Source organism: Poecilia formosa, unplaced genomic scaffold, assembly GCF_000485575.1.
Source record: "Poecilia formosa unplaced genomic scaffold, Poecilia_formosa-5.1.2 Scaffold70, whole genome shotgun sequence".
NCBI classification, from domain to species: Eukaryota; Metazoa; Chordata; class Actinopteri; order Cyprinodontiformes; family Poeciliidae; genus Poecilia; species Poecilia formosa.
The window spans coordinates 2,057,095-2,069,580 of NW_006800009.1; the positions used below are offsets into that span (position 1 = coordinate 2,057,095).

At 38.1% G+C, this 12,486-nt stretch overlaps 1 protein-coding gene across 6 annotated transcripts in view; it reads right to left on the reverse strand.

The window, feature by feature from the left end:
- Positions 1–12,486, reverse strand: part of il1rapl1a (interleukin 1 receptor accessory protein-like 1a) — a 215,902-nt gene that overhangs the window by 58,867 nt on the left and 144,549 nt on the right. For all 6 annotated transcript variants that reach the window (XM_007555524.2, XM_007555522.2, XM_016673113.1 and 3 more), the window contains one exon: positions 2,062–2,136. In XM_007555524.2, the coding sequence (XP_007555586.1) occupies positions 2,062–2,136 (75 nt within the window). The remainder of the gene's footprint in view (positions 1–2,061; positions 2,137–12,486) is intronic.

Sequence of the window (12,486 nt, forward strand, 5' to 3'; positions counted from 1 at the left end):
GAGTAATTAATGATTAAGAATACAAATTAATGTCACTGTTATGCAAATCTCAGAAGCAAATATGCTTAAAATAAAGAGATGTAATCATCAACTCATATAGTCAAACTAATAAGGTTATTATTCTGCTCTCTGTTAAACCGTATTTCATTGCAAATCAGAAACTGGCTTGTTTCCAAATGAAAACACTGAAACTTGAGTGAAGCAAAGAAAACGTAAAACCCTTCTTTGGGCTTTCTAAAAGTGTTTCAGATCAAACACGCATGTACGAACCACCACTTGTCGTTTTATAGTTAAAATGTTTTCTAATTCAGTGACAGATTGAATCTTTTAGGTTTGCTTACCTTTAACCTTTAATTTTTTCCAAAAAAGAATCCAAAAAGTCTTCTGACGTGAGAAGTTAAACACAACAGTCGGATTTCTTTATGCTGTCTCTTGTGAAAAGGTGGCTTTTTGTTCGATTTTTATTTATTTATTTTTTTTAGCAATTTCTGTTCACTTAGCTTTTGCTGGAGGTCTTTTGGTAACAAACTTTTTTTGATTTTTCCTTTTCAATCCAGCAATCCAAGTTAGGAAGTTGTATATGTTTAAAACATGACAATTTTTCCAAAAAGTCGACTTATGAATTATGGTGAAACTCAGTGACCCGACAATATAATTTGTCCACTGGGTCTTTACGCATTCTGCTAGTTTTGTTTTCCCAAAACAAATGGCTAAAGAAACTCATCACGTCTATGAAATGGGTCTAAAGAGCCAGGACTGCATGCGAGTTGGCATGCTCTGGTTTCACTTAATATTTATCAAGTTTAACCAAACAAAAAGTCTAAAACCCTTGGTAAAACTTGACAAGCTAAAAAATGCTGAGATGCTAAAACCGTGAAAGGTGATCTTTTGAGATTTGAACAAACTAAACCTTTATAAAACACATTTTTTAATTAAATGTTAAAATCATAATTATTAGTGGAAATTTTGACCTGCTGTAACCAAAAAAAGTTTCTACATGCAAGTTCACTTTGACCTCCACTGCTCCGTTTCCTCATTAAAAATAATTTCCAAAAAATACCCCAGTTTCACAAAAGCCCGCAGCCATTTACTGCACACATATGCAGAGCGGGGCGAAAACAACACAAGCAAACAAAAACACACAGTCACGAAGCAAACAATGAGGATTTAAACAATTGTGAGACGTTTTCATGGGAAAAGCCAAACCTTTCCTGAATCTCAGTGGAGTAAAGATAGAGACAAATGACACAAATAGCTTGAGGGCCCGCATTGTGCAACCTGTTCATGCATAGGTGCGAGTCGGCTGACATGTGAGGCTGTGCCTGTCAGTTTATCAACAGCAGCAATTTTTCACCCTTGATCAGCCAACCGTGGAGGCATTTCAAATGAACTACCTGCATTCCAGCAGCATCAGATTGAAGACAAAAGGCAGGCTCTCTGTGAATTATTGGACCTTCTTTGGGCTTTGTCTTCATACCTCCCCCTTTCTGTCACAAACTCTTCCGATCCCTCTCCGATTCTCCGGACCTCTCAGTCTTGTCTGATTGGCTGCACTGTGACAGACACATTAGCCATTCACAGCGTGGCAAGCGCCATGTGGACAGAGGACTGTGCCCAGAAATCAAGCAATATGCTGTCACAGAAAAAAAAGAAAAAAAGAAAAACAAACACTCGCTCTTGCATGCGTGCCCACATGGTACTCCCATTGTGACCTCACGTCAAAAAAGACAAACAACGGCGACAGAAAGCGGCCGCCTCTCAATGTGGCGAGCCAGAGTACGGAACCTCGGTACCATATGGGCTCTTCATTGTTGACAAAACAGCCTTAGGGATAGTAGCACCCACAATTAGCATATACAGAAACCACTTTTTCATTTTCACCATCTCCCCAACAAATGCGTGCCATCACCGATCTGCATGTATTGCCCAGAGGTGCGGGGAAGACAATTTGTAAAGTCATCAATTTCCTTTAATTTGGGAACAACGCAGACGACAGTGACAGCTGCAGGGGGAAAAAAAAAATAAAATAAAGACAAATAAAACACCCTAAGATGCTCTTACCGAGTTGCGTCTCCATGTTTGTCGTCTTATTTTCTGCCGGAAACAGGATCTTCGGCGGGTCGACGGTTATAGGAGCTGAAAAATAAGGAAAGAGACACAAATTGAGGCCAAAAACCCCCCCACAAAAAACATGTTTGCCTTTCAAAACATAACCATTGGCATCTTTATTGCAACAGTTCAAGCTTCTGCAGGTATAATGTTTCATTCACCTGACCTACTTGTAATTAATGCATCAGCACTTTACTAAAAACATGGCACCATTTATTCTGTCTAAGTGTTATGTACGTGAAGAGCCCTCGTACAGCGCAAGACTGTGCCTCGGAGAGAGGGAGCAGCTGATGCTCTAATAATGCTAATCATCCATACGGTGGATGTCAGACCTGCTGCTTAAGTCTCTACTTCGGGGAATGCCGGAGCATGCTGCAGTTTTATGGTTTGTATAGAGGTGGCGGCACCCTTTAGGGTTAAAAGGGTTTAAACATTGTCTTGTATCTTCAATGAGGAAGATAAATAAGAAAAGGGGAGGCCATGATTTTACACAACATAATTGGGATTAAAATCAGGTATCAGGAAATTGTGTGATTGTGAATATTTCTGAATATTGTGATCCAGACGTGAATTATTCCATTCCATTATCTCACTATTCACCATTAACGTTAGCATCGTAGCTACTGAAATCTATTTCAACTGTAAGCATCACAGTTACTGTAGAACATCTTGAAGTGCTTTTGTAGCACTTAGAGTAGTTATGTAAGAAACAACATTTATTCTCGGTATCATTATTATCAAGGGCAGTGAGTCCATACAACTCATTAAATATATAATTGGCAGAGTGGCACTTAAAATGTAACACCTTACCAAATACTGGATTCAAGTCCTTTGCAATTGCAATACTGCACAAACTGATACATGTTTAACGACTACAATATCGTGCAGAGTGCAGCTTTATTCATGTAGGTACACAATTTGTCACTTAAAACCACAAAAACAGTAAGTCACAGGTTTGGAACAGAGTTGCACCATTTCCCATTTGATAGCTAATTAACGTGTCTGCAACACCAAGAGTCGATGTTTACAAGTCAGGGACTCTTTCACGTTCATGTAGTGCTTATACTTTCACTTCAGGACGCAGTGTTGGATGTTTTAAAACTTTGAGTTTGAACAATAATAATCATGTTTTGTGTGTGCGCACAATACTCGTAGTAGTATGTAGTACATTAATTGAGGAATGCTAAACTCTTCCTCAGCATTCTGGAGGAGTATTAAGTCCATTTCCTGCTATACTTCAATTAATACTTCCCATTGTTCACCAAACACAAGACACACTCTTTACATCACTAATAGAACTACATTAATTAATATATGTTAGGTAATAAAATCATGTTTTTAAATACATCAGAAGCTACCATGAAAGAATGATTGAATATAGCTTTAATGCTGAAAATCAGAGGTCTTTTTCTTTCTTTTTTTTTTGAGACCTTCCATGTAGTTTTTGGAAGTTGGATGATAATTACAGCTGAAGAACTGATGCAGGTTTTTGTTTAGGTTACACTTAAGCTCACTTGGGTAAAGTATCTTTCCTACGCTGCACCTTCAATTCAATCAATCTGATCTCTAGCTGGTGAAGTAACTGAACACATCTGGAAGCAAGACGAACTGTATGATGTTCTTATTTCTTATAAGCAATTGTATTTCAACATAGGGCCACAGTGTGGACCAGTGGCACACAGGCAAGTTTCAAGTTTTTGAAGTGTGGGCACCAACGACCAGCATATTGACCTAAAACTCCCAAAAAGCCATTTAAATTTGATCAAGCATTTTTAATAACAAATGTAGCAACTTCAAAAACTAAAATAAATAAATAAATAAATAAATTTTACTTTCTGTATTTTTGCAAAACAAACTATTTCATACCAAATATTTTGAATCTTTATCAATAGAAAGCTCTTGTCTTAGCACTCCCCGATAACATAATTCACCGCAACCAGAGATGATTTTCTGAAAACCGTTTCAGTTTCATAATATCAGATCGATCAGATGTCACACCTGCTAATATGTAAACAGTGACTGAAGCTCAGTGATGTCTATGAGAGGGGCGGTCACGGGTGTTTAGTCACGACTGTTTGCACCGTTAATAGGTAATCAGCACAAATTACACTAGATACGGCGGGAATTTTAATTACATATCAAACTGCTATACATAATTACACAATGGGTGATCCTATAGCTAATTATGAACCAGGCAAACAAACGAGGGCAATCTGTGTATGCAACACAAGAGGGGAAGCAGACGTGGTAAAGAGATGGACGATAGGACACAACAAAGAATAACGTGCTAATCGCGTAAAGAAAAAGTCGAAATTCTCCTAAAGATGACATTAACAAGCTGCAAGAGCATAACCCACATTCCTTTGCCCTACTTTTGGCATACTGTGGTTACTTTAGAAAATCTCATCATCTCAATTACCACTCTTTTATGAGGAATACATCAATTATCATGGTTTGGGAGGGACCACCATTTAAAAAGTGACGGACTCGAATCTGCTCCAGACAAAAAGACTCTGCTTACATTGATAAGCTCCCACTGACTATAAATGCAATTAAATATGCAAATATGTATGGAAAACTGTAATAAAATGGTTTTGTACCTCACAAGAAAATAATGGTGACCTCATGTGTCTTGTATTTATACTGGATTTCATGATTGTGTGTTACGTTTGTAAGGGAGAACTTAACCATGAACACAATCGTGCATGTTTAACAAGTAAATTTAAGTAAAAAATAAAGCATTAAATCAGCACAAGCTTTTGGAAAACTTTCTGCTACTCAGAAAATGTTTTTGCATTCCAATTTAATGTTACAGAACATCCCACCTTATTTGACAGTTCTGTGGGTAAAATGTGGGAATTATTTAAGCTTCACAATTCTGATGGAGTCCTGAATTTGCATCTTTTGAGGGATCTGATGGGCTCATGTGGGATATCTAGGCACATTTTAAGCTTTTAGATCCCTTTAAACATCACTGTAAAACACAGTTTTTTTAGTAGCCTAAGGGCAGAGAGATGCTGTATTCTCTGTGCTGAAAAAGCAGAATAAATTTCAAGAGCCGATACAAAAAATAAACTATTCTGCTACATAATAAAATAAAGTGTATTCAACCTTCTGAGTAACACAAGAGCTAAAAACAGACAAACTAGAGTCACAGAACCAGAGCTTTCATGCCTGTTATTTTCCTTTCCTGTGTAAACCAGATATCATACATAATCATATTTTTTTCCCTTAACAGATTTTTTTTTAAATCCAGCTAGGCAAAAATGTATCCCCTGCTTATGCTATTTTGCACTTGTAAAAAAAAATAAAATATATATATATATATATATAAAAACTGGGACATTTTTAGAGGTAGTTTTACCACATTAACCTGATAGTTTTCTTCACTGCAGCATGGTGTAGGTATTTTAATTCCAAAACTGTCACACATTTTAACAAATCCATTCATATTAAACAATCCATATGTGACTAGGATACAGACCCAGTTACACGTATTTTAAATAAACTGCTTTTATGCTCCAGTTACTAAAAGGTCTCAGGCAATTTCCAAATTCTGCATCCAGAAACTTGTGAATGACCGATTAAAGACATACTTTGAATTAAAAGTATTTCAACTGTAATTTCTTTCTCTAAAGCAGCTGACCTGGACTGTTCATAGCCTTATTGTAATTATTTGACTATGACATATTCTGCCACAACAACGTTTCAGATATCATTTAGAACAAGCTATGAACTGGTTATTTAAACTGTTTTTTTAAATCTTAATTTCATATTGCCCGTTTGTGACAAAATGTGTTTCTCAGAGCTCTGTATTGAGATTTCCTTGCAGCAGAAATTTGGGGTCTGCTCCAGTTTGATGTGGCGAAGAGTAAAAAAAAAACAACAAAAAAACAAAAACTAAAGCTCTAGTTGATAATCTGTCATAATCTGACAGAGTGTCACCTGATCACACACTTTAATTGCACTCAGCATAGCTTGCAATAAAGTACAACAGGACCTTATGTTGTCCAGTTAAATTCAACTGAAGGATTTTATATACATTTCAATCACAAATGTTTCTTTTCTTATTTGATAAATTGTATTGTTTTCCATTTATGTTGTTTTCAGTTGAAAGCCATGTAATGAATACAGTCTGATTTGATACATTGTGTTTAAAGGAGGCCCTTTTTCAAACTGATATTCTGCGTCTCAAAGATTTACTCTTAAATTAAGGTATGATAGTAATTCAACCGACTTTACGTTTGTGCTAAAAAAAAAAAGAGTAAAATCCAATGATTTCATTGCACTCAAGTAGGTTTTAAGTGAGATTAAAGAGCAGCTAGCGTGTGCTCTGTATGTTTGGATGTGTGCGAACTGGACTACATGTCGGACATATGAACAGAGCGTGGGGACTGTGTGGGTGTAAGCTTTGTGATCAGTCATCCAGAATCCCAATTCTGCTTGGTGGCAAAGCTCAGTGGACTTTCCAGATGGATTATTCCGGGTGACCGACTGTAGGCAAACAGCAAATTAATGAATTAAGGATAGAGCTAAGATACTTGGATCACTGGGGTTTTTCTGTCACTGTTCTCATTTGCGGGGCTGCTGTCTGGGATTTGCATTAAAGATGTCAGAAAATTGGTTATAAAGGTGAAAGTGAGAAGAAATCGGATGAATAAACTACTCTAGCAGACACATCAACACACGCATAAAGCATTGAGACTCAATACAGATTTAAAACATTTATTTTTAACCACGAAAGGGAGGTAAGCTTGAGAAATAAAAGAAAAAAAAATAGGGGAAAGGAGACGTGAGCATAAAGTCCTTGTATGTCCCTAAAGACGACTTCTCCTCTATGGCTGATAGACTCCTGTACTATACTGAAGGAGATCTCCATATATTAAGAGTGACCTTCCTTTGTTTTATACTCACCTTTCAGCCAGTTTCATTTCAAACCTGATGGCGCAGTAACCTCCCTGTATGATTTTCTTATAAAGTCACCTTATTGCATAGAGAATTTGGTTGCAGACCAAACTATTTCCCGCATGAAAGCAGCTGAGCAGTGAATTTGTTGGTGTCGTCTGTGGGGAAGATAATAACAGCACTTATATTCATTCTTAACCATATCACACAGCATCACTGTTCAGCTCTGTTGCTCTCTCAAAAAGCCATGGAAGAGCCAAAAAAGGACAGTGAAATTCACTCCCCCAGAACAGCTTTGACAAGTTCTTGCATCAATATCAGAAAAAAAAAAAAAAAAAAAACATATCTATTGTCACAAAAAAGAGAGAAAAACTACCCACTTTTGAGCCAAATGGTCATTTAAGGTTTTATTACCCCGCTCAGATTGTCTAAAGATGAAATATGTCGATAATCAAGATGCTCAAAGTGGAGTTCCAGCTGGGGGACTTTAATAATACACACTTTTGTGAAATAAGAATAAAAAAGAAAATTAAATGTCTGCCCGTCAGCTCACTGCTCATTTCGAGGCTACGCTAACAAACAACTGGAAGCTACATTCAAGAATTCATTACCTAATAAGTACGACAGAGAGAGCAATTAAAAATATATCTGTTGATGGATGAAAGTGACAGAAAAGCCAGAAGATAAAAGACCAATGAGAAATGACAAAGACAGGAGGGCTGGGAAAATGTATGATTGATTACAGAGTTACTGTTATCTGCTGTCTTCTCTGTATGCGAGTGTGTGTGTGTGTGTGTGTGTGTGTTTTTGTGCACCTCAGGTTCTTTGGTTGAGTCATGTATTTAAAATCTGCATGTAAAACTCAACTGGAGACTCTAAGCATTGGAGTTAGGGAGGAAACGAGGATCGTCATATAACATGTGAAACATGTGAAAAGAAAAGCTCCTTTGTGTGCAGCCATACGATCAGCGCCACCAGGTCCTCTGACCACCACCAGCACCAGGCAAGGCGGGTAAAGTGTCTTACAAAAGGACACAACAACGGAGGCAGATGGAGCACATCAGGAGTAGAACTAGGGATGGTGGTATTTTAATAATATTCCAAATCATGGAATATGACTGTACATCCTATGCTATAGCCATGAAAAGGGCGGACAGTCGCTTTTTCCTTCTTCTGTTTATCATTTCAATCACTTTTTGGATGTATGCTGGGGTCACCGTTTGAACGCGATATTAATCATTCAAATTAATATTTTGAGTAGAAATGTCTGGACTGAGCACAGACGCTCACTAGAAGTTCCTGGAGATCTGTAACTTGACACAGCCAGACATGTAGAATGTTAAAATGATAGACAAGTGCAATATCTCTGGTAACTCTCCTGTCTGCAGGCTAACCCTCTGTCCATACTTAAGTAAAAAAAAAAAAAAAAAGAAATCTTAAAACATGAAATTACTTGGCTTGTACAGTCGGTGAATGTCTAATGCTATAAATGTTTCCAATGCCACTTAACGCATAAGAAAAATCTTATAACCTAAAAGTACTCCAAAAGGCAACCTCATTCAGTCAGATTTTCAACCTTCAAAAATAATTACATTTTATGAATAATGATGAAACACCTTGTATTCAGTCTAAGCGGTTCAATCAATGCGCATCAAAAGGTGAACGTTGTCTTTAAAAAGAAATGAGCACGAAGTATGTCTTTCATCTGCAGAACAGTACACAGGGAAGGAAAACAGAAAAAATAAATAAAAGAGGTTCAGGGAAAATCTCTGCAGAATTTAATGAACTCCCTTTGTGCGTCATAGCTGAGCAGATAAATGAAAACATTACAAACTCACTTGCATAAGACATAAGACATAAGACTACGTCGAAACGCTGATTTGAATTAGATGAAAAGATACAAACATTGTTTTTTTTTCTTTTCATGTGGCAATAATAAACTGAAATCTAGACTTTCAAAAGTGAGAAAATAAACTCAAATATTAAATAGTGTGCATACAACTGATGTTACAACTGCAGTTGAATTTCTCTGATCTCATTCGCCTGCACAGCCAAATACAAAGCTACTACACAGCACACATGCCAAAGACTTAAATCATCTTTTCTTTTGGTCCATACTGCTGTGGCGTGTGTGACATATAATATGCAGCACTCAGATATGGTACAGTTAACACATGCTTCATGCCAAGTAATTTACTTTTAAAGCAAAGACCAAGAGTAAAATAAATGACACATTAAATTGTTTTTAGGAGCTTTGAATGCAGAGTGTTTATACTACAATAATATCAAACAAAACGATCCACTTTTCTGAATTCAAGAGGGAATTCTTTGCTGCCAGACTTGTGAGCGAGAAATCAAAAGAAAGAACATATCACAATGTTATGGAGAAAGACTGTGAACCTACATATGTAAAATATAAAGGTGGGAGAAAAATAACTAGCAAGACAGGATTATGTCCAAAGAGGGTTACACGAGAGGCGATCGGGTATCGAACTAGAATGTGAACTTAAAATATGTCTAAATAATGGTAGAGCTTATTGTGAGTCAGTCAGATTCAGATTCCATTCAGGTTTTTCTTTGCATATTTTAAGTGTAACTAGACCCCAAATCAATGTATTTTGTGTGTTTGTGTGTGTGTGTGTGTGTGTGTGCGTGTGTGTGTGTGTTTTGTGTGTGTGTGTGTGCACGTGTTGATAAACTAAAGTTATTTAACGTTCTATTTTTATGGTTCAATGCAAATTTGTTTAGTTCAGCCAAAATTTCCCAAAAACTGCCTCAGCACATTAATTCACCATCACAGACTTTGTAATTCATCCTTATGTCGAACGGTGGATACTGAAGTTGAATTCTTCCTTTGTTTACAACAATACAGCTTTACATCGCAGCTCAGTTTGGGAATAAAAGCATCTCTCTCGGACGCACGGCCCCACGTGGTGGCAAGTCAGGAGTGGGAATGTGGCAGTGGCACTTTGCACATGTGATTTATTTGCAATGTGGTGAGTTGAGCAGGTCTTCTCTGCTCTGACTGCAGGTGATGGCATGCTGCAGGACGGATGCCTGACGTAAGACTGTTTGCTGCGGTTAGGATGCAAAAGGGGTGCACACAAATTTACCGTTTGTCAATTTCATACAGATTTAACCCCTTAAAAGTTTGATTTAGTCAAGACGATGGACCGTAGCCTCTCTCGCAATGAATAAAATCTGCTAGTCTTTGTGTTTTTTTTAGTTTTTTTTTTTTTAAACTTGGTGTCTTTGTTTTAAACCACTGTCCATACAATTGTCTTTACAGAAGTGGACAGGTGGCAAACACAATCCCATTCTGCTCTGTGGTGCGACGTGTGTGGATATTCCTTGCCGTCACATTTCTGTAATTCCCTCCATGTTTTCAACATCACAGAAACCATTTGGCAGTAACTTTGGTCAGGCACGGAGAAGAAGAAACAGAACACAACAAAAAGTGAAGAGGTGGATTTAATATCACTTCATCGCTTGCACCTTGCAATCAAAGTCTGTCTAGACGATGATGAGTTCAGCTCGGTTTTTTGATGAAATATGAACACACAGGATGTGAAGTGTGTTTGGCACCCTTTTTGAGGTAAACCTCTAACTTGATCATTTTCACTGCTCACTGTATTTTCTTTTTGGAAAATGTTTTCTTCTCGCACCGTCATCTTTTCCTCATCTTTGGCCCTGGCACTTTCACTTTTACATCTCAGTAAGCTTGGCCTTTCTCAGCTTCGCTTTGCCTCCACTGAACCCAGCCCTCCTTGGTGCCCTCAGCCCTCCTTGGCAGCGTGCACAATGCAGTCTGTGTACCTGTGCGGAGCATCTCGGAAAATATCAGTCTTGAACTTTAATGTTTTATAATGGTTAGAGATTGCGCTACAGTGTTCTTCCATTACGGTACAGCTTACAGACGGAGCGCTCAGATTCAATAATGCAGGTCAGTGCTCTTGTACGACTGCCAGACTGTAACCTTAGTGCAAACCCGAGTATAACACACGCTTCCTAAACACACACACACAGACACAGACACACACACACAAACATCTGCACATCCCGGGGATCCACGCATACACTGCAGAGAAACACGTGTCGTCTTGCAGGCCGGCATGCCACACACCCAAGCAGCGCAAAACACCTTCCTGTTAGCCTCAGATAACAAAACCCAGTGGGGTAGCGGTGAGAAAGGAGACATTTCTACTAAATAAAAGACCAGAATGTTAAATTGATCCCCGCATGGAGTTTATGCAGATAAGCAGAGCAAAAAAAAAAAACAACAAAAAAGAAAAACAAGGGAAACGTGACACAGGCATGAAAGAAAAAGGAAAAAAAAAAACAGAAAAAAAAACAACAACTGACCACTAAAGCGTCCAGTCGCTACTCTTACAGAGGATTAGCTCGTAATCAGCTCTGATCTCAATGGGTGATTCAGAGGGAAGCCCTAGTGACCTGGTATCCATTCTGTCACTCTGTTGGAGCAGTAGCATAAGGCCAACCCAGTCAACTGCAGCCGAGAGCCAAGGCAGGTGATACAAACCTGAGGGACGGGATTAACACAGTCCTGGCACATTACAGCCAGCATGCCCCGTGCAAAATCCCTCTGGAAGGTTACATTTATTTGTTCTTTTTTTTTTCTCTCTCTCTCTCTCCTTCGTTGCTATTCTGCCCACCAGCCTCAGGTCCGTCCAGGTGTGTAAACACAGTGGCAGTGCCAGTGGGCTACCTGAATGTGAGGCAGAGCTTTCCACGAAGCAGCAGAGGAACAGACACTCAGGCTGCGGGGTCACCTCACCACCATCTGGTCCCTTTGACCCGCCTCCACAACAACCTCAGCAGTTCAACTGCACCCCCGCAAACCCCCCCTCCCTCAGCTGTACATATTAAAACTGCAATAAAAAGGTACAAAATGGACTCGGATATGAAAAAAAAAATAACCCTGAATTTTACATTAATTGAATTATTGTCTAATGCAATTTCAGTCCTGGAGTAACTGGAATACGAAAAGGAGATTATCTAAATTGCTCTTCTGGAAAACTAGTGCTGTGTGTGTGTTTTTTTTGTTTAAGGAACTCCACTAACATATCTAATTTGTCTACATTTCTACCCATTCAGCTTATTAAAGTGTCCATGAAAAGTAACATTTTTCATTCAGTTTCAGATTTACCATCTACAAATTATTTCTATTCAGTGTCTGTTATTGTACAGTAACATTTAAATCTTACCATAATGTCTGCAACAATGACTTTATAGGGAATTTAGAGGGAGGCAATGACTTTGTCTCTTTTTTATAGCCCATTAAATAAAGAAATAACAGTTTTCAAGCAAAACCAAACATAAATTAGGCTTTGCTATAGTTCTTCAGATTTTATATTTGTTTGTTTTACAATTTTTCTGTTTGAAATTATGATTACTGATTTACCTAAAACTCCTCTTCTAATGATTTATTGGACTGCACTGCACACTGATCGA